The 27,060-nt window shown below is 52.4% G+C and overlaps 1 protein-coding gene across 1 annotated transcript in view; it reads right to left on the minus strand.

Annotated features, from left to right (window-relative positions):
* Positions 1-24,716, minus strand: part of ITGAE (integrin subunit alpha E) — a 45,492-nt gene extending 20,776 nt beyond the window's left edge. Inside the window, exons 1-19 of the mRNA XM_059996643.1 lie at positions 24,701-24,716; positions 24,169-24,286; positions 16,690-16,781; positions 15,394-15,461; positions 14,925-15,042; positions 14,559-14,702; positions 14,032-14,147; positions 13,282-13,433; positions 11,892-12,045; positions 11,209-11,359; positions 10,633-10,700; positions 9,219-9,354; positions 8,544-8,686; positions 8,039-8,179; positions 7,135-7,371; positions 5,977-6,107; positions 4,178-4,308; positions 2,832-2,995; positions 1,292-1,420 (exon numbers count right to left, since the gene is read on the minus strand). Of these exons, the coding sequence (XP_059852626.1) occupies positions 1,292-1,420; positions 2,832-2,995; positions 4,178-4,308; positions 5,977-6,107; positions 7,135-7,371; positions 8,039-8,179; positions 8,544-8,686; positions 9,219-9,354; positions 10,633-10,700; positions 11,209-11,359; positions 11,892-12,045; positions 13,282-13,433; positions 14,032-14,147; positions 14,559-14,702; positions 14,925-15,042; positions 15,394-15,461; positions 16,690-16,781; positions 24,169-24,286; positions 24,701-24,716 (2,409 nt within the window). The remainder of the gene's footprint in view (positions 1-1,291; positions 1,421-2,831; positions 2,996-4,177; positions 4,309-5,976; positions 6,108-7,134; positions 7,372-8,038; positions 8,180-8,543; positions 8,687-9,218; positions 9,355-10,632; positions 10,701-11,208; positions 11,360-11,891; positions 12,046-13,281; positions 13,434-14,031; positions 14,148-14,558; positions 14,703-14,924; positions 15,043-15,393; positions 15,462-16,689; positions 16,782-24,168; positions 24,287-24,700) is intronic.
* Positions 24,717-27,060: the final 2,344 nt, after the last annotated feature.

Genomic DNA, 27,060 nt, shown 5'->3' on the forward strand with positions numbered 1-27,060 from the left:
TGAGATTTTGTATATATAGAGAGAGAGACAGAGAATAAAGCAAATGTGATAAAAGGTTAAAATGTTAACATTTAGGGAATCTGGATAAAGGATGGGAATTCTTTGGACAATTCTAACTTCTTAGTAAGCAAAATATTTCAAACTAAAGTTTTCTTAAAACAGAATATATATAATTAGTGATAATCTGCTTTGTTGACAAAACTTTATTTTTAGTTCTCCCAGTCTTTTCTGAACCATCTAAGTGTCAATGCCAAATTTTAAAAATTTAGAAAATTAATATACTATTATAAATTTAGAATAAATTTGCCTAAAAAATTAAAATGAGAATCTTTGCTCATCGGGAACCTGATCCTCCCTCTTCCTGGGCAGACGAGCGATAGGAACAGTCACCCTGATGATGTTGTTCTCTTATTTCTATTTACCTTTCGTGATTGATGCATTGGGTGTTAACCAAAACTGGAGCTAAAGGCTTATATAACTGAATTAATATAGAGCATCCTTGTACAAATATTGGACAGTTGTGAGTGTCCTATGATTACCTAGAAATATACTTCTGCTACCTGAAGCTTTTCTGTGCCAGCATGAACTACTTTTGGCTTATTTTTACTTTTGGAGGTTCAATGCATTCCAGCTAACTGTAATTATTACTTTTCAATGCTCATGTTATCACTTCTTTGATCCTGCTGATTTTTCTGTACCCCATAAGACTGTCTAAATGAATACTGACAGAATACCCCAGGGGGCCAGGGCCTGAGTGGGAACAAAATCTCCTTAGATATCATAGAATCAAGAAACTTTACTGTTTTTTTTCCCTCTCTGATTTCCTGTAGTTATGAGAAAAGTTTTTTGTGACACTATCCATCTGCTAGGGTATAGGTCTGGTGGGCCATCCAGCCTGAAGGCCTGGGCAGGACCTGGGCAGGCAGGTATGCCAAAGGGCATCCTCTCTGCAGCGCGGGGCAGGTGGGCTCCAGTCCAGTCCCCACCCCTCACCACTCCGTTATCAGAGACTCTTGCCAAGGTGGGCAATGTATTCACATGCTTCATTAAATATGTAGCAGGCACTTTTTGTGAACATGAAAGAACGAGCCTTGGGGGTGGTTTGGAGACGTGTATTACCCACCAGTGAGGTCCTGGGCAAATTAACACCGTCTCAGGAACTCTATATCCTCGTTTGTACAGTGAGGGGCCTAAATGCTGTCTGAAGACCCTCCCAACTTTCTTTGAAGATAGGGGAGCAGGTACTTTTAGGGGGATGGCTCCCAGGAGAGTCTGGTCCGAGCTGAGTCACCTGGAAGATGGCAGAGGGCTCAGCATAGAAGTCCAGGATAGGCTGGGGATGGTCCCTCCGGCCCTCGGGGGTCTGGAGTTGGTAGCTGACCTTGACACTGATGTTGGAGAAGCAGTCCTCCTGACAGAGCTGCAGAGTCACCAAGGAAGGCAGGGTTGGAGTTGGATGTGGGGAGAAGATGACAAGGAGAATACTTTTAACTTTGATGCAGTCACAGTAAGAAATAAACAATGAAAGTGGTAAGCCAGGATTCCGAAGCCTCTTCCAAATAGGCCCGGCTGCCAAGAGCACCGGGAAAATCTCCCTTGATCTGCCATGGCCTCGGGCACCGTAACTCCTTATGGTTCCTGCCCCAATCACAACGGGATTCTGGCCATTAGGAGTTAAAAGCTGGCCTGGGTTTTATTCAGAGTACAAAGGGGAGCCACGAAAGGGAAGAGTCATGGCCACGTCTGTGTTTACAAAGATCTTTCTCCAAGCAACATGGAGGATATACTAGAGAAATAAAAACTGAAGACCAGGAGATGGGCTGGCATGCTGTTTGCCATTCTCTTTGTTTATTGAGCCTTTTTGCCAGGTGGGAGCTTTGAACACCTGAGAGTAGGTGAGCACGATTCCCAGGTGGAAAAGGTAGTTATGCTTGTATTTAAGGAAGCCATAGATTTGCTAGAAACTCGTTCTTAATCCATTTAACAATCAACAGACATGGGAACAGGTGTAGTCAGAAGAATAATTTACGAGTTTATTGGAATAAATGATCCTTTTAGGTCCACAACTCTGGGTCCTGTCAGGCTCTGGGTCCTGACAAATACATCTTTCATGTCTCTAGGCACATTTGTCAGGAGTAAACTTTTGTAAATCACAACTTTTGTCTTTCTATTTCTACTTTCTCTCGTTCAGGTTTTCTGATGTTGACTCATGCAAGGGCCCTCTGCCCCACTTTTATTATCAGGTGAGGGAAGGAGCCCTGTTATTCCCAATTTATTACCAAGAAAAATGTCAGCAATTAGAGAATTTCCCTCTTTGTCCAGTTTCTAGGAAGCTCAGAGATCTACTTAGTGTTCAATTTCGGTAGGTTTCTTTTCTTTCTGGCCACTCTGCACAGCATGTGGGATCTTAGTTCCCAACCAGGGATCGAACCCAGGCCCCCTGCAGTGGAAGTGAGGAGTCTTAACCACTGGACCGCCAGGGAAGTCCCTCGGTAGGTTTCTTTAATTTGGATTTATGGTACCATAACTCCCACCTCCCACCTCCCATGCCATCATGTGGTTCTTTTTTTTTTTTTTTTGCCCTCATCGTGCTGCTTGTGGGATCTTAGTTCCCTGACCAGGGATTGAATCCGGGCCCTCAGCAGTGAAAGCACAGAGTACTAACCACTGGTCCGCCAGGGAATTCCCCCACCATCTGGTTCTTAATCTATTATGATTATTTCAGTTGCCTCATTTGTGTGTATGGGTACATGTGCCTCATTGCATGCACCTCAGTTCTTTTCTCAACAATACAGACCCCTCTAGACTTTTTTGGAAACTCCTCCACTTACCTCTCCCTCTGTGGGAACCAGCAGGAAGGGCTCACAGAGACGGGGGCCCGTGCCCCACTCCCTAAGGGAGCTCTGACACAGCCTCTCATCTGAACACTGCAGCCTTTTCCTCTGCTTCACCACATCCACGTCCAAAGTGAAGTTCAGAGAGGTCTCTTTGAGGCCTGGGAATGAAGACCAGGTCTTCCTGATGAGACTGGGATGGGCAAGCCCCAGACAGAGGGCCCTCCCATGAGTCCCTCCTGAGTGGCGCCCCCACATAGGCGCTTCCCCAAGCTGCTTCTTCATTTCAAAGGTACTTTTCTCATGTCTTCCGGCACCCAGCTAGGGTCCCTCAGTGCACCAGCCCCAAACCCGGAGCAGCACATCCCAGGGGAAGAAGCGCTTAGGGAGGAGGCTGGGATTGAGGGAGGAAATGAGGAGCAGCAAAAAGTCAAGGAATAGAGAGAGAAACCACAGAGTAAAACCTGAGGACAGCAGAGCTGGAAGCACCTTGTAGACTACCTGGGCCAGCTCCCTCACTGTGGAGAAAAGAAACCAGGGCCCAGAGACTGAAAGACGCCCTCCCAGTGTCACACAGCCACCCAGCAGCTGCCATGCGGGCTCTGTGGCCTGAACCTTTCAGCCTATACAGCTGGAACGGATAGGCCTGCCCTTTCCTAATTAACAGATTTGATCATGGGCTCTTGCAGGAAAGCCAGCCCACCTGGGAGAGCACGTTCTGACCTGCAGGAGGACATCCCCAGGACTGTTACCAAGAGCTTAAGCCCTGGGGACGGCTGCTGGGGGATTGTTCTGGCGGGGATCTCTTGGGTTGGCGGTGAGCACCTGGGCTGTTAAAGCCATGCCTTCTGCAAGTTCTCCCAACTAGTGCCAACTAAGCGGATGGGAAGGGAGGCCAGGCCTCTGGCAGGTTATCCAGTCCCCCTGGGCCAGGGAGACACGGTGAGCAGGGAAGCGGAGAAGAGGTAAATCAGGGAGAGAGAGGACAGGTACTTCTCGGGAGCCCTGCGCACACACAGGTGTGGGCACAGCAGGTGGAGATGCACAAGTGCCGGCCTTCTTCTGAGTCTCCTTTCAGAAACTCAACCCTTCCACCCAAGGAAGGGATCCAGTGCCCCTTTTCCCAACAGGGTCAGAGAGACCCCTTCAGAGTGTGGACTTGACAGCAGATCACCCTTTTCTGGGGCGGTTCCCATTAAATTGAACCTAAGGTCAAAGGAGCTAAAGTCTAACAGAGGGATTTCGTAACACCCCACCCCCACCCAGCCCTCTTTTCCTGCCCCCCATTGAAGCCAACAGGGACTGACCACAGCACTGGACGGGTCAGCTAGGCTGCCTGTTACCTGACTCAGCAGCTGGGGACACATAGCTGATTTCAAAACACAAAGTCACATTCACGCTGCTGTAGAAGCCAATGGGCAGTGCCTTGGGGGCGAAGGTCATGGACAGCTTCAGACGAACCACAGGTCTTGAGCTAAACAAGACAGCAAAGAGGACCATGAGAAGGGACCACAGGACTTCTGGATCGGTGCCTGGGCTCTTCCTTCATTCACTGAATATACATTGAACACCTCGCTTATGCCAAGTGCTATTCTGAGTCTTCAGGATACTACAGGGAAAGAGATAAGCCCTGCTCTAGTGGGAAAACAGACAACAAGCAGATAAACAAGAAGAAACAGGAAAATCCTATGTACAGGAAATGCTATGATAAAAATAAAATAGGATTGGGACTTCCCTGTCAGTCCAGTGGTTAAGACTCTGTGCTTCCATTGCAGGGGGCCCGGGTTCAATCCCTGCTCAGGGAACTGAGATCCTGCATGCCGCACAGTGTGGCCAAAAAATAACTAACTAAATAAATAAATAAAATAGGATAAGGTAATAGAGACTGGGGGCTACTTAGCTGGTGGTCAGGGATGGCCTCACAAATGAGGAGACATTTAAGTTGAGCTCTGTTACCGAGAAAGAGCCCGCTCTGTGAAGATCTAGGGGAACTGCATTACAGGCAGAAAGCACAGCTGATACAAAGGGCCTGTGGTAGGAATGAGTCTGCTTTGTTTGAGGAACACAAAAGTCAGCATAACTGGGGCACAATTAGTGAGACAGAGAATAGTAACTAGTGGCGGGGAGGGAGGGGTCTGCAGGGCCAGGCCATGGTAAGGAATTTCGATTTTACTCTAAGTGGGAACCACTGAGGGGTTTTGAGCAGCAGAATGAAAGGGTCTCTCTGGCTGCTGTGTGGAGAACGGAGCACAGGGAGTGAAAGCAGGGAAGGATGCCATGGCAGTGGTCCAGGCGAGAGGTGACAATGTCATGAACTACTAGGAAGTACTTTGGAGGTAGAGCCAACCAAAACTTGTTGGTGGGATGGCAGGGAAAGGAAAAAGAGGAATCAAGGATGACTCTTGGGTTTTTATCCTGCACAAATGGCACCCTTTGCTGAGATGGGAAGCCCAGGGAGGGGCAGGTGGGGAGAAGGAAGGGCGGGTGGGAATGAGTCCTTTTTTTTTTTTTTTTTGGCTGCCCCATGGGGTTTGCGGGATCTTAGTTCCCTGACCAGGGACTGAACCCATGCCCTCTGCAGTGAAAGCACCGAGTCCTAACCACTGGACCGCCAGAGAAGTCCCCTTTTCTGTTTTGTTTTTGTTTGGTTGGTTTTGACTTTTTTTTTTTTTTTTTTTTTTGGTGAGTCCATTTTTAGACGTGGCAACTTTGCGATGCCTGTGTTGAATAAACAGCCGAGCCTGGAGCTTCGCGGAGAGCACGGGGCAGATGGGTGCCCCGCCAGATTATTTATAGCCATGGGACTAGATCACTCACTTAGGGATGGAGCACAGAAGCTCTGAAATTAATAGTAATAATAGCAGCCACCACTGAGCACCGTGCTAAATACTTTGCATAGATCCTCTCAGTCCTCATAACTCTCTGAGGTAGGTGCACTGTTATTCCCATTTATAGATAAGAAAATTGGGACTTAGAAATTCTGTCCAAGGGCACACCGTTAAGTGCAAGTTGAGGTTCAAACCCAGCTGGGCAGAGCCGGCGCCCTTAACCATGCACTTACTCCCTCCCCTCAGTGCCTGGTGTCTTCTCGAGGTTACTTAGGGCGGGATAACTCGGTGAAGCTGCCAGAGCAGACCCCTACCGGAGCACAGCCGCCCGGCCCAGAGCGCCCACAGCGATGTCAGCAAGGCCGTCGCCACTGAAATCTAAGCCACCTGCCACCGACGTGCCGAAGTACTGCAGTCCTGGGGCCACCACTGAGGCTCTGATCCTCTGTGGATCGAGAAACACAAGGTGTCAGGGAGGGAAAGGGGTTTCCTTTTGGTTTAATTCAATCAGCAGATTAGCCTTTGTCCCCACCCCAGGGAGCCATCAGCTGAGGAACTGGGAAGAAAACGTCAAGGTTCTCCCAGGGAGGCTTGAAGGGGGGTGGGGCTTGACAGGGAGAGTAAGGACAGCAGGGGGTGGGGAAGAGTAGGGTCGTCCCAGGAAACAGTCAGGGGTCAGTGCAGTGGGCACAGGGAGTACTGGGCACAAGCAGTCCTCATGTGGGGCTGAGGCGAGGGTGGCTCTGAACTACATTTCAGAAACACCACTGAAGCACAGGGTGGAAGATGGGGAAGAGGAAGGAGCCAGGGCAGGGGTGGTGGGGATGGAGAGGAGGGGCTGGATTTGGGAGACAGCAGGATCTTTAGGAGGCAGAGGCTGATGCGTTGAGCTGAGGTCCGGGATTAGCCCGGGTTTCTGCTGTGAGCAGTGGAGGGGTAGGGCTCAGAGGAGCAGCAGGTCTAGGGGGAAGAGGATGCTTTCAGTTGGGCATCCTGAGAGTGAGATGCTGGAGGCCATCCAGGTGAGGGGCTCAGGAGCAGCTGGACACACAGGACTGAAGCTTGGAGAGAAGCTGCAGCTGGATGTGAGTGAAAGTGCCCATAAAAGATGGAGCGTGGAAGCTGGCAATGGATTCCTGGGGGGTGAGAGCTAGGCCTGGGGTGGGGGGAGGGGTTGGGTGGGAGACAGGAGCCAGAGAAGGGACAGAGAGAGGAAAGAGGATCTGAGGCAGGTCCATGGTCAGGAATGCCAAAGAAGGAGGGAGTCACAGGTCAGGAAAGTACATGGATGTTGCCACAACCTCTAGCCCCACTGGAAGGCTCTGAGGTGAGAACCTCCAAGTGACTTCTGTCCTTCAACCCTCTGGGACCTGCCTGGCACTTAGGACTGGAGCTGGCTTGGGTCTCAGGCCATCATATCTGGGGAAGGTCAGAGTCCCAGAGTAGAGGCAAGAGAGAGCCCTGCGGATCACCTGTGGCTGGCTGGTAGCGAGGTCGACCAGCTGGTTGGTAGAGCGTCCATTGTAGATGTACACGGTGCCGAAGCCTGCACCATCGTCTGCCCCGAAGTCTTCCAGGGGGGCCCCGATGGCCACATCTGTGAGCTCATCCTGACTGATATCCCCCACTGTCGCCATGGCAAAGCCAAATCGCGCATAAGTTAACCTGGGGTGGCCACTCAGCGTGCGTACCAAGGAGAAGGAACCATCCTGTGAGGCAGAGAGGCAGCTCAGCCCTCAAGACAGGGATGCGGGGTGCCCACCCCACTGCCACCCCAGGGAGCATGCTCAAGGACTTGTTGATTCTGATTCTCCAGCAGGGAGGGAGCCTGTGGCTCAGAAGAGGCAAGAGACCTTCCCAAGTCTGCACAGTGAGTGAGTGGTGAAGCTGGAGTCCTCCTGCCTTGCAGTCCAGGACCAAGAGCTGCAACCCTCTGCTCCCTTGATTGGGGTACTGGGCTGGCGATCAGGAGGCCTGGCTTCTCGCCTTGGCTCCACCACACACTTGCTCTGTAAACTGAAGCAAGTCTCCACATCACTGAGCCTCAGTTTTCTCATCTGTAAAATGGGAGTAACAGCTACCTCCCACAGTTACTGTGAGAAACAAGTGAGATCACAGACAGGATGTGCTTTGTCAACCGTGCAGCTATTTGCGATGTCATCATCCTCAACATGAGATGATGGGGTGGGGAACGTAAGAAAGTGGGGGAGGGGACGGAGGGAAGCAGTCGCCCCACCAGGCTGCCATCCACCCTGAGCTCCCCATCTCCGCCCTCTGGTGCAAGGCGGGGCCGGGGCGCTCCCAGCCTCTGTCCCCTCGGCCCCAGGCCGAGCAGCCACAGCCTCGGCCAGCTTGCGAAGATGGCGACTGTCCCACCTGCTCGTTCACACGGTACATGTGGACTCTGCCCTCCTCGCCTTGCACGTGGTAAAACGGGGCGGCCACCAGCAACAAGTCTGTGGTCCCATCCATGTCGACGTCCACAGGGCACAGCTCAGAGCCAAAATAGGACCCCATCTACAGGCCAGAGGGAACGCAGCTCACAGGGAGTGCCGGGGAGGCAGCCGCCACCACCAGAGCCCTCAGCAACGCTAGGCCTCTGCTCCTGCTCTTCCTGGGCCACCAGCTTCGGGTCAGACCAGATCAATGTGTTCACCAGAATAACACAGGAGACTGGGTGAACAGCCTGACCCCCCACGATGAGGGAAACCAGCTGGCGCTCAGACACGCAGAGCCGGGGCAGAGGCTGAGTTCTGAGACCTGAGTTCTGCCCAGGCTGGGTCCCCAACCCACTGTGTGCCCTGGAGCCCACCCCTTTCCCTCGGGGACCTCCAGATCCCTATCTGTAATAACGGGGGCGGGGGTCCTTCTCCAGCAGTACCTGCTCGCCCTCCAGCACTGGTACAAAGTTGGTCTCTTTGCTCTCCTTCCGGAGCTCAAACACAGCCCCTTGCTGCTTGTGCTGTGGAGCCCCTGCCACATAGGAGAGGCCACAGGCCTTGTGCAGCACCGCCACCGAGTAACCTGGGGGGGGGATGTGGAACTGTGATCAGGATCTCCCACTGGGCCACTCCTGTGCCCCGCCCCCCTTCCCAGCCAGGACTTCGAAGTAGCTTGGGCAGAGAGGCAAACATGGAGAGACTATCTTCCTCATCCTTTTAAAATCGTCAGCGGTGGCTCCACTTACCCACGCGGCTGCTCACACACGTGTGTCCCACTATACAGATGGGACAGACACACACGATCATACACACAGCTTCACTCAAAATACACTCCACGCACGTTCATCACAAACGCAGTGCATGAAGACTGAGGAGGGGTGAAGGGGCACCCACTGCCATTACTAATGGAGAGGCCCTACCTCCCTAGGCAGCTGCCAGGACCTGGCGCTTTGGTACCAAGCAGGCCTAATGCTCAGCCTCAGGCTCCCTAAGTGGGGCCCTTCCCTCGGTCCACGTGACCGACCTGGGCCCTCCCCAGCTAGGAAGTGCACTGCAGCCTGTGTCCCTGTACAGGCCCCGCCCACACCCAGGTAGCCTCCAGGCCCCGCCCTCACCCAGGTAGCTGTACTGCACAGCCTTGGCATCCACCGCCGTCTGGTTCAGGAAGCGGCCCTTGCGGCTGCTCATGTTGTAGAACAGCGTGCCCCCCGACCAGTCGAAGGCCCCTACAGCACCGAGCAGCACCTGCCCCTGCAGGGGACAAGGGTGGGCGGCCATCTGAGCGGGAGGGACCCAGGGCCAGCCAGGGTGGCGTCGGGTCTACCTGCCAGCACAGCAAACCTTGCAGGGGGGATGAGGGGCATTCAGTGCACCCGGCCAGAGACGTAGGAGGAAGGCGAGAGGCAGACACTGGGTTCCTGCCTTGTACCCATGACCCTGTCAGGGCAGCTGTCCCTCCAGTACCAGCAACCCCTGGGGCAGAAATACAACCCAGGGCCCAGATGTTGAGCATTTAAAAAAGTATGACTGAGGGACTTCCCTGGTGGCACAGTGGTTAAGAATCCGCTTGCCAATGCAGGGGACACAGGTTCAAGCCCTGGTCCGGGAAGATCCCACATCCCGCAGAGCAACTAAGCCAGTGCGCCACAACTACTGAGCCTGCGCTCTAGAGCCTGTGAGCCACAAATAGTGAGCCCTCGTGCCACAATTATTGAAGCCTGCATGCCTAGAGCCCGTGCTCCGCAAGAGAATCCCCCACTCTCTGCAACTAGAGAAAGCCCACGTGCAGCAACGAAGACCCAACACAGCCAAAAATAAATAAATTAAAATAAATTAAAAAAAAAAAGTACGACTGAGCAAAATGGGGCTCATGTCCTCCAAGTCTGCACAGCCTGAGTCTGGCACCCAAGGCCCACCTGTGTCGAGTGATGTGCTAACCGTGTTTCCACCACATGCAAGGACGGTGTCCTCACTGCCCGTCTGTGGGGAACAGGGCCTCTGGTGGGGAGAAGTACCCGGCTTGGTAGGCAAGCCCACCCAGGGCTGGGTGTTACCAGTCTGTGTTAAGGAAGCTGCTTAATCCTTGAGCGCAGGACAAAATTACCTCCTGTTATAAACAGGGCCACTCTCTCCTCGACCTCAAAGGTCCAGGTTAGGGCGAGCACACAGAAGTGTTTTCCTTTGTCCTAAAATGGCTCTTTCATGGGACTTCCCTGGTGGTCCAGTGGTTAAGACTTTGCCTTCCAATGCAGGGCATGCAGGTTTGATCCCGGGTTGGGGAGCTAAGATCCCACATGCCTCGGGGCCAAAAAACCAAAATATATAAAACAGAAGCAATACTGTAACAAATTCAATAAAGACTTTAAAAATGGTTCACATCAAAAAATCTCTATGAAAACAAAAATCTCAAATTGGCTCCTTCAGAGGCCGCATCACAGGGCACTGAGAGCCAGGGGACCCTGAGTCCCTGGGAGTCGCTGGGGCCCCTCCTCTGTGGAGAGCCTGCCTGGTGCTGAGTCGGCCACGTACCTCGTCCAGGATCTGGGCGCTGAACCCGACCTGTGCCAGCTGGTAGTGGAGGGCATCTCCGACCGTGCCTGGAAGCCAAGAAGCCCAGTGAGACTGCTGTGGGCCAAGGTGAAGGGAGAAACCAAGTCGGGGAAGGGTCCGGCTTGGCCTCTTCCCAGAGGGAAGGAGGTTCTGGTAGGGTGGGACGAGCATCAGGTTGGAGTAGAGATCCGGGTCCTGCTTGAGCAGCTGCTGGCAGCATAGCTGGGAAGAGGGCCATCCCCTCCCTCTTCCTGGGCCTCAGTTTCCTCACCTGGGAGCTCCTGGGAGCAGGAATCATGCCCCAGTCACCCTTCTTCCTCCAGCACCAGAAAGAGCTTCTCATCAGAGTTTCATGGAATTTGGGGGAAGTGAGGAAGGCTGGGGATATTGTTGCCTTTTTAGAGATGGAACAGCTGAGGCTCAGAGAGGTGACAGGAGTTGCCAGAGTGCCACATGGAGGGAGGACAGGAGTAGGGCTGGAGCGTGGGCCTCGGGCCTCCTGCTGAATGCCGAGGGGGCTGCCACACAGGGGTGGCCAGGGACCTGGAGCCTCACCTTCCACGCTAATGATGCTCTGCTGCAGTTTGCTCAGCAGCCCATCCAGCGCTGCGTAGTTGGTCACCTTGAAGGCGTGGTCCTCATCGGGGTCCGAGGCGATCAGCTTCAGCTCGTTGTACGCCCTAGTTTTATTAAATGCATCTCCCACCTGCACAGAGGCCCTGGGTCAGTGGGCCAGCACCGCGAGGGCTCTCCAGGCCTCCTTCTTTCCCTGCTCCCTGTTCTCCCACACACTCTACGTGTGTTTTCCTGAACACACCAGCTCCTCACCCCTGCCCACGCTATTCCCTCTGCCTGCAGAGCCCTTCCCGCCTCCCCTGTGCCCCACGTCAGCTACTCCTCTTTGTCCTCCGAGACTCAGCTCAGCACCCGCTCCTCCTGGAACCTTCCCTGACATCCCTCCTGTGGGCTCCCAGGGTGTCCACTGCTCTCCCCATCACTGCTGGGCGAGGGAGCTGTGACCACCACTGGGAAATGAGCCGTCTGCGGGGAAGACCCTGAGTGGGGTGGGGAGTGCGGGGTGCATGGGACACGGGGGCTGAAAGAAGAGAAGTTGGTGAGTGTTTGTGAGTGCAGCAGGGTTTGGGTACGCTGCTTACTGAAGCCCTTCTAGGAGCCCTGGCTTCTCCCCACCCCAGGCTGCACAGGGTCACGAGGTACCCCCAGCACCTAGTTCTTACCCCAATGGCAAAGCGCTCAACACCTTGCATCTTTGTGGAGTCGATGACAGTTGTGAGGTTGAGGGGGTCCCCGAATATGTCCCCATCAGTGAGCACCACCATGACCTTGGATGCCTTTTCTCTGGAGCCATGGCTTGGTGTGAAGATGTTGTCTCTAAATCGGGGAGAGTAAAGGGAAAGAACTTTGCCAAAGGGATGACTGAGCCCTGGGGAGATTTTATTCACTGACCTGTTTTAGAATTGAAGAGGATTAAGGAGCCCTCCTGGGAGAACAAAGGCCCAAAGAGGGGTGGTGATGTCCCTGGGTACACAGCTGCGCGGGTGGAGGTGAGGCTGCAACACAGGTGTTCTTACCCCTCACCTGCTCCCAATAGAAAGGTGCTGGACAGCTAGAGAAAGCCAGTGCACAGCAACAAAGACCCGATGCAGCCAAAAATAAGTAAATAAATAAATTTATTTTTAAAAAAAGAAAAAGAAAGGTGCTGGACAGCACTGGAGTCTATTCCTCGTGTGTATGTGTGGGAATAATAATGATATTAAAAACAGTGGCTAAGATTTACATAGAACTTAGATGCCAGGCACTCTGGTATGCACCGTACATATTTTAAGGCAAGTACTACTATTATTATTATTATTATTATTAATCATTATTACTGGCCACGCCTTGCGGCTTGCAGGATCTTAGTTCCCCGACCAGGGACTGAACTCTGGCCTCAGCAGTGAAAGCGCCAAGTCCTAACCACTGGACTACCAGGGAATTCCCTATTATTCTCATTTTAAAAGTGAGAAAATTGAGGCTTCCCTGGTGGCGCAGTGGTTGAGAGTCCGCCTGCCGATGCAGGGGACGCGGGTTCGTGCCCCGGTCCGGGAAGATCCCACATGCCGCAGAGCAGCTGGGCCCGTGAGCCATGGCCGCTGAGCCTGCGTGTCCGGAGCCTGTGCTCCGCAACGGGAGAGGCTACAGCAGTGAGAGGCCCGCGTACCGCAAAAAAAAAAAAAAAAAAAAAAAAAAAAAAGTGAGAAAATTGAAGCATAGAGCGGTTAGGCAACTCGCCCAAGGTCTCACGAGTACAAACTGTAGCTGGGATTGAACCCAGGGAGCCTGCCCACTAAGCCCCTCTGATAAGCACCGTGCCCTACTGCTGCTCGCAGGAGGAGTCTTTGGAAGAATTTTTGGAGGACTGTCTTGGGGCGTCATCTATCAGCCAAGGCTGGGTTGGAAGACCTCACAGTGTCCCCTTTCAGCCAAGGAAGAGCCTGAACCCTGACCCTCTCCTCTACACAGTCTGTCCAGCCACCTTCTCCAGGTAGGACGCCTCAGAGCCTCTGGGCGGGGCCGTGGACTGGCACTCAGCAGGTGGACAGGTAATTCTGTTGCCCTCACACTCACAGGACATGCTGCATGGCAGAGGCAGTCTTGGTGACACTCCCCACTTGAGTGATGTTCTGGACTCTGGCGAGGGACGCTGTAACGTCTTGGCTGTCCTGAAGGTCAAGCTCTGTCTGGATGACTTCCCCATACTGCACCAGGGCAAAGTTGCACTGCAGGGGCGGGGCCGAGAGGGAAGGAGTTTGGCAGACTTGCCCAAGGCCACCCTTGCCCCTTAGATGGCTCCGCCTGGAAGCAGTGGAAGAATCCACTCATTCCTCCTAGTTTCTGGGCAGGAGGAAATACTCAGGCAGAGGGAAATCTCTAAGCCAGTGGGGGTGGAGGAAGGTATGATGGTAATGGCTCCCAGTGAATCACAGACTTCTCCTTGAATCCATGTCCCTGTGTAGTCCCCCTCTTCCACACTGACTCCGGGATAGGCCAGGTGACTTGCTTTGGCCAATGGGACATCAGCAAATGTGATATAATCAGAGGTTTGGAAAGTGCTTGCCATGAAAGAGTTGGGCTGGGCTGCTGGAGACACGTGGTCCAGACAAGCAAGGGCATCTTAGGGTCTAGTCAAACAACCAGATGTCTGCAGCTACAGGAATAACTCTAGGCAAGACCAGCAAAAGAACCACCCAGCTGAGCCCAGACCGAACAGCTGACCCATAGAAGGAGAGCAGATCGCTGGTGGATGTTTTGAGATGGTTTGTTCCCAGCGGTAGATAACACACAAGCTGTGTGAGTCCAACCCTTAGGGAAGCCCACCTCAAAGCACTTCTCATAGATGTTCTTCATCATGTTGGAGATGAAGTCTTTAGCTCTCTGGAAGTCTGGGGGATCGATGCTTCCTGAGCCATCCAGGATGATGGCGATCTCGGTGCCTGGGCCAAGACAGGGAACAGGTCAGGAGTGGGCTTGGCATCTGGGGCAGGAGTGAGGGCAACTCGTCCTGCCCTGAAGGGCACCCACCAAGCTCAAGCCCTGAGGGCTCAGTTCAGGGAGGGCATCGGTGCCACTCCCAAGAGTGAAGCCTTGTCTCAGAGGCAGAGAGAGAGCCCGAACCTGCTCAGGCTCTGACTTGCTGCGTGAGTCACTCCCAGCACCCCCACTCTCTGGGCCTCAGTTTTCCCAGCTGTAAGATGGAGAGAGACAGGGCTGGGACTGGCCAGGCCTGTAGAAACCAGCCACTGCTCTCCATCTCTTGGACCTAGGCACACCTCAGCCCTGGAGGTCTCCAGCCTAAGGAGTCAGCTCTGACAGCCCTGGGAGCGACCAGATTTGCCTCTTCTCACCAGCTGCCTCCTCGTCCTCGTCCTCTGTCTCCTTCTCCTCCACCTTCAATTCCCGGCGCAGCCTGGCTGTGTTCTCCGTGCTGCCTTTTTTATTCCTGGAGCAGTCTCCAGCATCCACAGGGGCATCAGGGTCCAGTAATTTTTCTTTAAAAAGTACACGTGGAAGAGCTCCGAGTCAGATGGCCTCCTCGTTCACCTCCAGGTAAGCCTGCTCTTAGCTCTGCCCTGGTTCCTTCACATGGGGCCTAAGCCTGCCTTGCCCTCTCCGGGCCTCTGTGTCCCTCTGCATCTACCACGGGCTGGCGCCTCTTCTTGCAGACCCCAGGATATCCTTTCAGAGCTGTCCAACGAGGGTCCAGTCCTTACCAAGGTCGGAGAAGTAGACCTGGGCACGGGGACGGAGGTCAGGGGCCAGCAGGATGCAGTTGCCTGTGAGCTCTGAGCTGAGGCTCTGGGGCCACCGGGTCGTCACTTGAATGCAGATCTAGAGGAGGGGGAGAAAGGAGGGGAAAGCCCGGGTCACCCCCAGCCCAGGCCCCCTCGTCACAGCCACACCCACACCCCCACGTCAGAATCCAGTGGCTCAACCAGGCAGGGGACGCAGGAACAGCGTGCTCACCCCTCACCAGGGGTAGGAGTCGCTGCCAGGGTCAGTGTGCTGGGTCACACGGAGTACCCAGCTCAGAGCCGCTGTCAGCCCTGGGGCTTCTGGGGATACAGCTGGGCTCAGCCCTGAGAATAACACGCCAGTCAGGACTGGTATCCGCCACGGTCAACCACAGGGGTAGCACCAGCTCCCCAAGGCCCTCCACCCTCCCTCGCCACACATACTCACCAAAACACCATGGTGGTTCCGGACAACTGTCACTCCACGGTACCTCCCCTTTGGGATGGGGACATTCTCTGAAACAGTGAGGCCCAGGTAAGGAGGGAGGAATGCTGGGAGGCAACCCAGGAGCCAAGGTCAGAGGGCACAGGGCCATCTTGGTCAAAGCCCCATGAGGAAGAGCTGGCCACTCAGAGCAACCTCTAGAAGCTAGATGCGGGGGGCCTTCAAGGACAGGCCTCTCTCCCAGGCTCATTTGGCGTCTCATTCAACATATGCCCCGTGATGTCTGCTCTGTGCCCAGCCTGTGACAGATGGTGATAGGGATCCAGAAACATTGAGACCTGGTGCTGGTCGTCCAGGGGCCCCTGGGCTGCTGGGCAGCTGGCAGGTGTGTGCAGCACCAGGGAGGAATGGCAAGAGGCTGGGGGACTGGCCCTAGAATCCAATGAACTCTCCCCTCTCCAAGTCCTGTCTCTGGGGAATCTTACTGCCCCACATCCCCAGGGGCAGAAGTGTAGCTCCTTCCCCTCCCACCCCACTGTGGGCCTCAGGACACTTGCATTTCTGAGTCCCAGGATCACTCAGTCACCCTGCCGGACCGTGTGCCCTTCTGATGCAGAGATGGAGGCTGTTCAACACAGCGCCTCCCACAAGAGACCAGCACTCCACCTGACACGGCCCAATGGTCGTCAGCAAAGTGGGCCTTCAGTTGGGCTGGGCAGGATGGGAGGAGTTTGGTCAACGAGCGAATTAGGTCCATTCCTTTGTTCATTCAAACAGCATTATTGAGCACCTAATATATGGCAGACCCCATGCTAGGCGCTAGGATGGCCACAGTTAGATTGCAGGGGCGCGGGGCGGGGGTGGGTTCCATTGAGGCGTGGTGAGTTGCGGTAGGTTGGGTTTTGGAATTGGGTGGAGTTGGGTTTGCATCTGTGGTGCTGCTCAGATGCGTGACCTTAGTCATAGTGGAAACCAAAGGACTTCTCTGAACTGTAGCTTTCCCTTCTGTAAAATAGTGTGGTTTTAAGGATTAAAAGTCCGCGAACCACTTAGCAGAGCGTCAGGTGACTCTGTAAGCACTCCATCCATTTTAGGTTTCATTTTTGTTGTTAGGATTGGGTCTGGAAAGGTGGGCTGGGGGTTAGGGTTGGGTGGGGATGGGATTGGGCACCAGATGGAAGGCATGCTGTGGCTGGTGGTGGAGGCTAGGGTGGAGAGACTGGAATGGTTGGGCTGGATGAGTGGGATTCCTTAGAAAGGAGGTCCTGGGAGCATTCCCGGGAGCAGGGGCTGACTTACCTACTGGCTGGCAATGGAGCTCATCCTTAATGAGGGAACACTGATACAGGGGCCTTGCCGTCCTGCTGGTCCTGGGGCTGGTTACCAGGAGCCTGAGCGAAAGAGTCGGCAGCAAAGTTGAGCTGGTCAGCGATTCCCCTTTCCTCCCTACCTGCCCAGACACAGTCCTTCCATTCCAGGCCCACAGACCCACAGGTTCCCTGTGGGGAAAACTATGGAGAAGACCAGACCTGGAAAGGCGGGCAGGCTCCCAGCCCAGGATGGTGGATCTGCCTTACGAGGGAGGCATGGGCTCAACCTTTGCACAGCTCCAGGCAGGAAATGGCTAAATGCATCCCCTCTCTGCCTGCTGGCCCACCCTGACAGAAATGGGGTGATATTGGTGGTAAATAAACACTCGCTGCTCTTTGATGGTGGTGGGGGGAACCAGGAAGCCACCAGCAGCACAGTTGCTTCTGCTGGGGACAGAAGCCTTCCTTCTGTTGCCTTCCTAGTGGCTGCAAGGGCGCCTGCCCCACCTGGCCCCAGTGACAGCACTTCCTGAGAAGAGCACGCTTGTGCCCCTCTCCTAGGGGCAGGTCAGAACTGGAGGTTCTGGGCCCCTCAGCCTGGTTAAGGCAGCCTCAGGAGACGTGATTCCCAATGGCAAACTCTGCCCCCTGCCCAGGGAGACAGCAGAGAGCCAGCGTCAGCCTAAACATTCCGTGTGCATGCTGCCCAGGGAGGATCAGGGCTGCCCCGAGACAGGGAGAGAGCTCCCCATCCTAGGAGCTGTGAGTAGGGGGTGTTGGGGAAGGGGCCCGAGGCTGAGCTTGGTAACACTGAACCAAGTCCAAGGTTTTATGCTGAGGGCAGTAGGCAGCCACGGAGGACTTTATAAAGGGGAAGCTTTATAAAGGGGAAGCTTTATAAAGGGGATGAGACAGGTCATGATGAGTTCCAGTGGTTTGGGGGCCAGGAACGAGGTCATGTTTCCACTTCTTCATCTCCCGTTACTTGACATTTAAAAAAAATATGAAATGTATCATTCACTTATCTCCATGGGTGACAGGATAATAATAAAATCTACACCTGTGTGTGTGCCCTACGCAGCTTACCCCAGCCCAAGCTGACTTCCACCCCTGACGGGTCCTGTCAAGGTCAGCGGTGGTCCACACATCGTCAGATCCAAGGGACACCTTTCTGCCCTCATCTTCCTCAACCTCTCAACAGCCCGGAGCAGAAGTAACCGTCTCTCCCTTGAACCACTTTCTTTTTGGTTCCCCTGACCTCTCTCACTACTCCTTCTCAAACTCCTTTGCTTGCTCATTCACTGTCTGACTTCTAAATGCCACTGGTGTCCCGGGGCTGGGTCCCTGTTTTCCTCGCCCACACACTCTCCCTGGTGATTGATCCCCCCTCCAATCCCTGGCTTCCGTACACCTATCAATGCTGACATTCCCACCTTTATATCTGCAATGCTAGCATCCCTCCACCAGAAGCCAGACCAGCGCAGCTCTAGAAAGCAGAATAATGACCTGCCCCGCCCAGAGAAGTCCATGTCCTAACCCCCAGAGCCCAGGAATACGCTACTTTTTATGGCAAAAGGGACTTCGTAGATTAAGCTAAAGATCTTGTGCTGGGGAATTTATACTGGATTATCTGGGTAGGTCCAATGTAATCATGAGGGTCCTTATCAGACCCTTTAAAAATGGAGGAAGGGGCCACAAGCCAAGGAATGCAGGCAGCGCCTAGAACCCAAAGGAAGTGAGGAAACAGATCCTCCCCTTGAGGCTCTAGAAGGAACACAGCCCTGCTAATGCCTTGATCTCAGCTCAGTAAGACCCTCTTTGGACATCTGACCTCTAAAACTGTAAGATAGTCATTTGTGCTGTTTTAAGCCACTAAGTATGTGATGAATTGTTACAGCAGCCCTAGGAAACTAATAAATAAACAACTGCCCATTGTCTAATAGGCATCTCAAACTTAGAACGTTCGAAACAGAACTATGGTCTTGCTCTCCATCGCCTGAACTGAACCGTTCCATCTTCCCTGACATGATACATGGCACCACCAACCACTATGTTCTGAAGTCCAAAGCCTGGGGGCACCCTTGCTTCGTCTTTTCACTCATCCCCTTCATCAAATCCATCAGTAAACCCTGTTGGTTCTTCCTCCAAACTATATCTAGAGAACATCTCTTCTCTCTGTTTCCCCTGCCACCATCATCTTGCCTGGTGTGTAGTAATAGCCCCCTGTTATTTTTTTCTGTTGTTTGTTTTTTAAATTTGCTCTTGGGACTTCCCTGGTGGTCCAGTGGGTAAGTCTCTGAGCTCCCAATGCAGCGGGTCCGGGTTCGATCCCTGGTCGGGGAACTAGATCTCACATGCATGCCGCAGCAAAGATCCTACGTGCCTCAGCTAAGACCGGCGCAGGCAAATAAGTAAACAATAAATAAATATTTGTTTAAATAAAATAAAATAAATGTACCCTTGTAGATTACACCACGTCACTGCCCTGTTTCAGCTGCCTCCCGTGCACTTAGGTGAAGAGTCCATAGCCCTTGCTGCAGCCCACGGGGCCCTGCACCATCTAGCACCTCCCCACCGCTGAGACTCCCCTCCTGCTCCTTTGCTCTCCAAGCTCTAGCCCCGCACTGGCTGGCTTCCGTTCCTAGGCTGCCCCCAGCTCTTTCCCGGCTTGGGCCCTCTGCCTTGCTGCGCCCCCTCTCTCCCCAACCTGGCTCATTCTCATTCCTTGGCCTCGCTTAACTGTCACCTCCTCACAAACGCTTTCTCCAACCAGCCTCACCTCACAACCCAGTTACTCTGCTCTGCATCGTCCCATTTATTTCCTTCCCAGAACTTGTCCCCGTTTGATAGCATCCTGTTTACTTCTTTACTGTTTATTATCAGTCTCTCCCCCTAGACTCTAAGTTCCCCAAGGAAACTTACAGTCTACGGGGAGAGGAGCTTGGTAACAGTGAACCAAGTCCAAGACCTCACAAGTTCCCCAAGTTCCCCTTGCCTCTCGTTTGCCATGTTATTTCCAGCACCTGGAACAGTGGCTGGCACAGAGCAGGGGTTTGGTAAACATCTGTTAAATGACAACTGAACAACAGCCGAGGCAGCACATGAGGGGGCTAATCTGGGGCAAGGCTGAGGGGCAGAGACCCACGTGCAGCTGAGCTCTGTAGGCTTGCAGCTGAGCCCCTAAATTAGGTCGCCTGCTCAACAACTTTGCCTCTTTCCACAGACCCCTCCCAGCCTGAGCCTCAGCCCTGGGCCCAGCACCTTATTCTCTGCTCCCCCGTAAAGGTGGGCTCAGAACTGGGATCCAACCCAGCCAACGTCTTGGTGGGGTAGGTGCAGGCCTGGAATAGCCTCAGCTCTCCTTCCTCCTTTAGTCCTCGGCCCAAGCTGTTTCTTCCGCTTGCAATGCCTTTCAGCTCCTTTTCCTGCAGAACAATCTTCCCAAGTACCAGCTCCTCAGGAAGCCTTCCCAAAAGAAGGAGCACCTTGACCCCCTCCAAGCCCGCCAGGAAGCCCTCACTACTGGACACCTACACTTATCCCTGGCTTTTGTTCCCACCTAGACTGTGAGTTCTTGAGAGACCACCACGTACAGCTGCACAGGCTGTTCACTGCAGAACCCAAGGTTGCCACCCATATCACAGTCACGCAATGCCGGGGGCCCCGGGCCCCGTCTGAGCTGCCTCTGCCGCCCGCTCCTTTAACCACCTCCACCATGGTGGGTGGTCTCTTGATCTCCAGGTTTACCGACTGAGTGGCTGGCAAACTAAACTATAACTGAGCTCACCATCAGCTGACAGCCCCAGGGACCCTATCACACCTGGGGTGAGTGCAGCCCAGCTCCTGGCTTCACCCAGCTGTAACTCATCTCTGTCCTCAGAGTCTATTCCCATACCGCCCAGGGGGAAGGCCTTCGTTATATTCCACTCCACCCCGCTGCAGCGGCCAAGTCCATGATGCTGCCAGCCCTGGCTGTTACAACTTATGTAGAAACAACATGAGGGAGAGAGAGGCACGTGTGGTCCTTGCATGAGGAGCCCAGCCTGTTCCTCTGCGGCCGGGGTGGCCAGAAGCGCGTTTCCTGCCCTGTGCAGCAGCCCGTGGTCTCAGGCTCCAGGGTTTGAGGCAGGAACCCAGAGATGCCTCCCACCACATCCTTCCCCGCTGCACGTTCAAACCCGTGAGACCCTCTCTGCTTCAGCAGGTGTCCCGGGAGGTTTCCTTGGGCCCAGGTGGGCTCTTCCCCCCACCCCTGGGGGGCTCGGAGCCTTCTGCTCTGGGTACTTCAAAGTCCCCTCTTCCACTGTGGCGTTTCAGCTTGGCTTTTTTTTTAAATATATACATTTATTAATTTTATTTATTAATTTTTGGCTGTGTTGGGTCTTCGTTGCTGCACGTGGGCTTTCTCTAGTTGCGGCGAGTGGGGGCCACTCCTCGCTGAGGTGCCCGGGCTTCTCATTGCAGTGGCTTGTCTTGTTGCGGAGCACAGGCTCTAGGCACGTGGGCTTCAGTAGTTGTGGCACGTGGGCTCCACAGTTGTGGCTCACAGGCTCCAGAGCGCAGGCTCAGTAGTTGTGGCGCACGGGCTTAGTTGCTCCACCGCATGCGGGATCTTCCCAGACCAGGGCTCGAAAAGGTGTCCCCCGCGTTGGCAGGCGGATTCCCAACCACTGCGCCACCAGGGAAGCCCTTGGCTTGGCTTCTGAGGGAGGGGGGTTAAAGTCTGTTGGGTCTGAAGCTGGAGTGGTGAGGGCCCTGCTGGGGTACTGGAGGGAGGGGGCTCGGCAGGAGATGGTCACAGCATGGCCGAAACCCGGCCTCGACCTTGATGAGTGCGGGGAGTGCAGGACGCTCACACACTGCAAACTTTGTGAAAACTGAACGCTGACCCAGCATAGAAGCCACGATCCAGCAATTCCACTGCTGGGCACCCTGTGCCTAATAAAAAGAAGTGCATTCACCCAGTGAAAGAAAGTGCAGAGCTGGGCCGGGGGTGGGAGCAGGGGTTAACTCTCGCCTGGGATGTGTGCGGAAGGGAGCACACGGCTACAGGGGGCTTATGCGAGGCTGGTCCTGTTCTGCCTCGATCTGGACGCTGCTTACGTGGGTGGCTCACTTTGTGAACATTCACTGAGCGGCACTCTGATGACGTGCAGTTTTCTGTGCAATAGTGCAGCAATAGAACTTTATCAAGACAAAACACAGCAATGCTTACCTTTAATTCTTCCTGGAACCAGAACATTCCTAACAACCTTCTCACCGTGCTTCAAGCCTTTCAGGCTCCCCAAACCTTTGTGCCGGCTGACAAAGCACGGCCCACCTCCCCCATCCAATGTCTCATCACGCTCAGTTTCAGCCACCGACACCTTCCCAGCCCCCGCACCTGGCTCAGGCTGGCTTCCAGACTTCTGACCAAGCAGCTCTCAGCCCCGATTCCCCCTCCCATGCCTTCTCACACTAATTCCTACTCAGCCCCTAAGTCCCAGTGTCAAGGTACATCCTTTGGCTGAAGGACACACGTGCCTCTATGTCCCCAACGCACCCTGGACGTCCCCACAGAGCAGTCTTCACTCCTCCTGTCATCGACCAACTCGTCTGTTTCCCACAAGAGCCTGGGAGCTCCATTAGGGCATGGACTGTCTCCCTTAGTATCTTATCCCCCTAGCTTTGCCTGGCACTGAGTAGATGCTCCAAAAATACTGATGAAGGAATGAAAGAGTGAATGGGCCCTGCCCTCACCACTTAAATCTAATGGTCACCAGCCTCTTCACTGGACAGTGAGGAAATCAAGCATAGGGTCCGAGCCCGCTTGGCTGGCGTGGCCATGGCCCAAGTCCGGGGCTATGAGGCTGCCTCGGGAGCCACCACTGCCCACCCATCTGCTACCAAACAGAGCTCCACTCAGCCAGGAGCCCTGAGTGCCTCACCTGACTCTGCCCCAAAGCTATCTGGACCCTGGGCTCGTGGCTCAGGGTTGCCGGGTCTGAAGGAAACTCCTCACCGTGGACCAGAAGCAAAGCAAAGCAGCGGCAGGTGAGGGGTGGGGTAGGGAACCAGCCAGGGGCAGCTGGGCAGTGGAGCAAGCACAGAAAGAGCCCTGCCACGAACAGGACAGGGAGAGGAAGGGCTGCTCTAGAGTAAGGGAGACTAAAGAGATACAGCCACGATACGCAACACAGGAACTCTGACTGAACCCTGGCTTCAAAATGAGCAGCTCTAAACGTCATCTTGGTGACAACAGGGGACGTTGGAGTGTGTGTCATGACCCTTCACTGCAGAACTTCTCCTAAAACCAAAGACATGTCCCTAAACAGCACACCACCACTACCTCCATCTGATAGAATCTACATTTGATTTACTTGCTTATTGTCTATTTCCCCGAGCATAAGGATTTGTGTCTGCTTTGCTCACCACTGTTCCCTCAGGGCCTGGCACAGAGAAGTTGTTATTGTATAAATGCTTGCGGAGTGAATGGCCATGGTATAAATAATTCTACAACTTGCCTTTTTCATTTTACAATGTGTTTCGAGACTGATCCGGTTCATAACCACTGCACTCAATTCGTTCATTTTACCTGCTTTCAGTGTCGCATTGTATGATTCACACCTCATGTCTTCCATTTTTCCGACGATGCTTATTTCAAAACAATGTCCCAGTCAATATCTCTAGGTGTGCCCCAAAAGTTCCCTAGGGTTGGTATCTGGGGGTGGAATCACTGAATCAAGGGCCGCCTGCATCCTCAGCTCTACCTGATACGGCAAAATGATTCTCCCAGGTGGTTATACCAACTCACATTCCTACAAGTTCCTGTTTCACCACATCCTTACCAGCAGAAGGCTATCAGACTTAAAATGTTTTACTTATCTAATGGGTGGGTACAGATGAGAAGTTCAAAATACAAAGTAATGCGTATTGATCTTAAATTTGGCCAGAAATTGTGCCAAACACTTTACGTGCATGAACTCAAATACTCTTTGCAACAACCCTGTGAGGTAGGAAAATAATCACCCCCACTGCAGAGATGAGAAACTGAGGCCGGGGGTTGCATGCCTTGCTATAAATACAGAGCAAAGCTGTCACCGAATCACGGCGACCAGATGCACAGCCTCCTCGTAACCACCACGCCCGCCTGCCTCATATTTTCCATTTAAAGGAAATATTTTCCGTCACTGTCCAAAACTTCTATGTTGAGCACGTTACTTTTGTAACAGACAAAAGAGCCTTGATAAACTTTAAAAGTTTTTTAGCCTCCCCTCCCCCACCCCCGGAGAGGCCAGGGTGAGGAGAGGGGCCAGGGCTGGGAGAACAGGCCCTGAGCTAACGGCCTCTCCCCTGCACGCCCTTCTGAAAGGGGGTTCTCCCCAGGCTGGGGTGTGGGGTGCCGAGGGCTTGTCTGGGGGCCTTCTCAGGCTCCCCGAGGACTCATCAGTCCTCACACACCCCGCCCCGCACGCCAGGCCCCACTCACCAGGTCTGGTTGGTGCTGGAGTCCTGATGCAGAAGTGAGCTGAGCACGTAGGGAACTCCCTTGGGAGTCACCCAGGTCTGGACCATGTCCACATTGAAGGTGGCCAGGGGAGCCAGGCCTGAAGAGAAAAAAAGAACATTTAACAAAAGAGGCACCATTATTCCATCACATCCTGCATTGCCACTATCCCCATTTTACAGATGAGGAAAGCAAGACTCCCAAGGATTTTTTTTTGGATGAACCACATGGCATGTGGGATCTTAGTTCCCTGACCAGGGATCAAACCCATGCCCCATGCAGTGGAAGTGCGGAATCTTAACCACTGGACCACCAGGGAAGTCCCCCCGCTACCAAGAACCTTTTTTCCATGGGAATAAGACTGGAATGCAGGCGTGTCTGACCCAGAGACCCTGGTCCTCCCACTAAACCAAGCTGTGTTGGCACCAAGACCCCCTCCTCCAGGAGGCCTTCCTTGGTTCTGTCCCAGAGCACTTGCTACCTTCTCACACCTCCCACTGTGCACTTTCTATACCTGCCACGGAGCACATGCTCATCACCGTGTCATGTACCAAAGTTAAAATAGACTACGGGCCCCAGGGTGAGGGTCTGCATACATTCTGTCTACGTACCTGCCCATCAAGTGACCCAAGAGAAAACACATGTCCTCAAAAATACCTCAGAAAAAGAATGTTTATAGCAGCTTTATTTGTAACAGTCCCAAACTGGAAACAACCCAAATGTCCATCAACTGGGGAATCGATAAACTGACATATTCAGACAATGGAATACTACGCAGGAGTAAAAAGGAACGAACAATTGACACACACAGCAAGATGGGTGAATCATGAATATCATTATGCTCAGTGAAAGAAGTCTTACATAAAAGAGTATCTACTGTATGATTCCATTTATATGCTGTTCTAGAACCAGCAAAACTAATCTATAGCAAAAGAAAATATTGCCTGGGCTAATGTGGGATGGGGATTAACTGGGAAGGAGCAGAAAGGAGCTTCCTGGGGTGATGGAAATATCCTATATCTCTATAGGAGTTTGGATTACAAAGGTGTGCATTGCCAAAAATACATCAAATGGTCCACTTAAAATTTGTGTGTTTCACTGTAGGTAAATTTTACCTCAAAAAAAGAACTATAAGGAAACATTGAACTCTAGTTGATATGTATGATGAAATGCTTAGGGATGAAGTGTGCTGATGTCTGCAATTTACATTGAAATGCTTCAAAATATAAGACGGCTTGATGAACGGATAGATGAATATATATGGATGGATGTTTATATATAGATGGATATAAATAAACATATTTTTATATATGTCAATTACAATTGTCAACATTTTGTTATATTTGCACTATCACACACATATTTTACATATACGTAATATACAAAAATATATATATTGTAAAATCTATACATTGTAAAATCTAAGTGTTGTATGTGGTTGTCCACTGCACAAGTTTTTCAAATTTTCTGTACGTTTGAAATTCTTCACTAAAAATTTTGGGGGGAAAATTGATACAGACAGATTGTCTCCCAAAGAGGCTGTGCCAATTCATATTCCAACAACAGAATGGAAGGCCTATTTCCTCACAGCATCTCTTGAGCAGACTGTGCGGACCTCCTCATCCTTGTTTTAAAAGAGTATCTCAACATTTTGTTCCCAAACTATTTTTTAGGGCTTCCCTGGTGGCACGGTGGTTAAGAATCCGCCTGCCAATGCAGGGGACACGGGTTTGAGTCCTGGTCCAGGAAGATCCCACATGCCGCGAAGCAACTAAGCCCGTGCACCACAGCTACTGAGCCTGTGCTCTAGAGCCCGCGAGCCACAACTACTGAAGCCCACGTGCCACAACTACTGATCCCGTGTGCCACAACTACTGAAGCCCGTGTGCCCCAATTACTGAACCCACGTGCCACAACTACTGAACCCACGTGCCACAACTACTGAAGCCCCCGCGTGCCAAGAGCCCATGTTCCGCAACAAGAGGAGCCACTGCAATGAGAAGCCTGCGCACCTCAAGGAAGAACAGCCCCTGCTTGCCGCAACTAGAGAAAGCCTGCGTGCAGCAACGAAGCCTCAACACACAGCCAAAAAAAATTAAATAAAATTTTTTTAAAAGCCCAGCTCTTTAAAAAAAAAGAAAATTTGAAAAAAAAATCTATTTTTTAAATTATGAGTAAAGTCAAGCCTCTTATTATAAGTTTGTTTCCTGCTTATTCATATACATTATCCATTTTTATGAGGTCTTTATTGTTTTCTTACTAATTTATAAGAGCTTTTTGTCCAAAAGAAATTGTCAATGTGTTAGAGACTGTTTCTCACTTAGCTCTTTGTTTGACTGGCTTATATTTTTCCCCACATCTACATTCATTATGTAGTCAAATTATGTTTCTTGTATGACTCGAGTTTTGTGTCACGCTTCCCCACTCAGAGATTATATAATTCACTCATGTTTTCTTCGATATTTTCTTTGTTTCATTTCTTATGCTTGAGTCTTTGATTCATCTAGACTTTATTTTTGCATATATCCAGCTTTACTTTTTCTCCCCCCAAAATGAAATTGTCTCAACATTACTTCTCAAATAGCTCATATTATCCCTGCAGATTTGAAATACCACCTTTATCATTCTCAGAATTCTCATGTGCGTTTTGGCGTCTCCAGGGACTCAGTTCTGCCCCATTGACCTTACTGTCTCCTGCTTGGACACATTCATTAGTCTCCTGACCTTTCTCTTCCAAGACTTCTCCCTCTGGGTACATCCTTTCCGTACCAGTTGCCAGAAAGAATTTTTAAAAGCATGCTACTCCACTGCTTAAAATTCTAACTTCTTGGAAATTAAGCAATGTACTTCTAAATAACCTAGGGCCAAAGATAA

This window comes from Delphinus delphis, chromosome 19 (assembly GCF_949987515.2).
Source record: "Delphinus delphis chromosome 19, mDelDel1.2, whole genome shotgun sequence".
In the NCBI taxonomy this organism is placed as follows: Eukaryota; Metazoa; Chordata; class Mammalia; order Artiodactyla; family Delphinidae; genus Delphinus; species Delphinus delphis.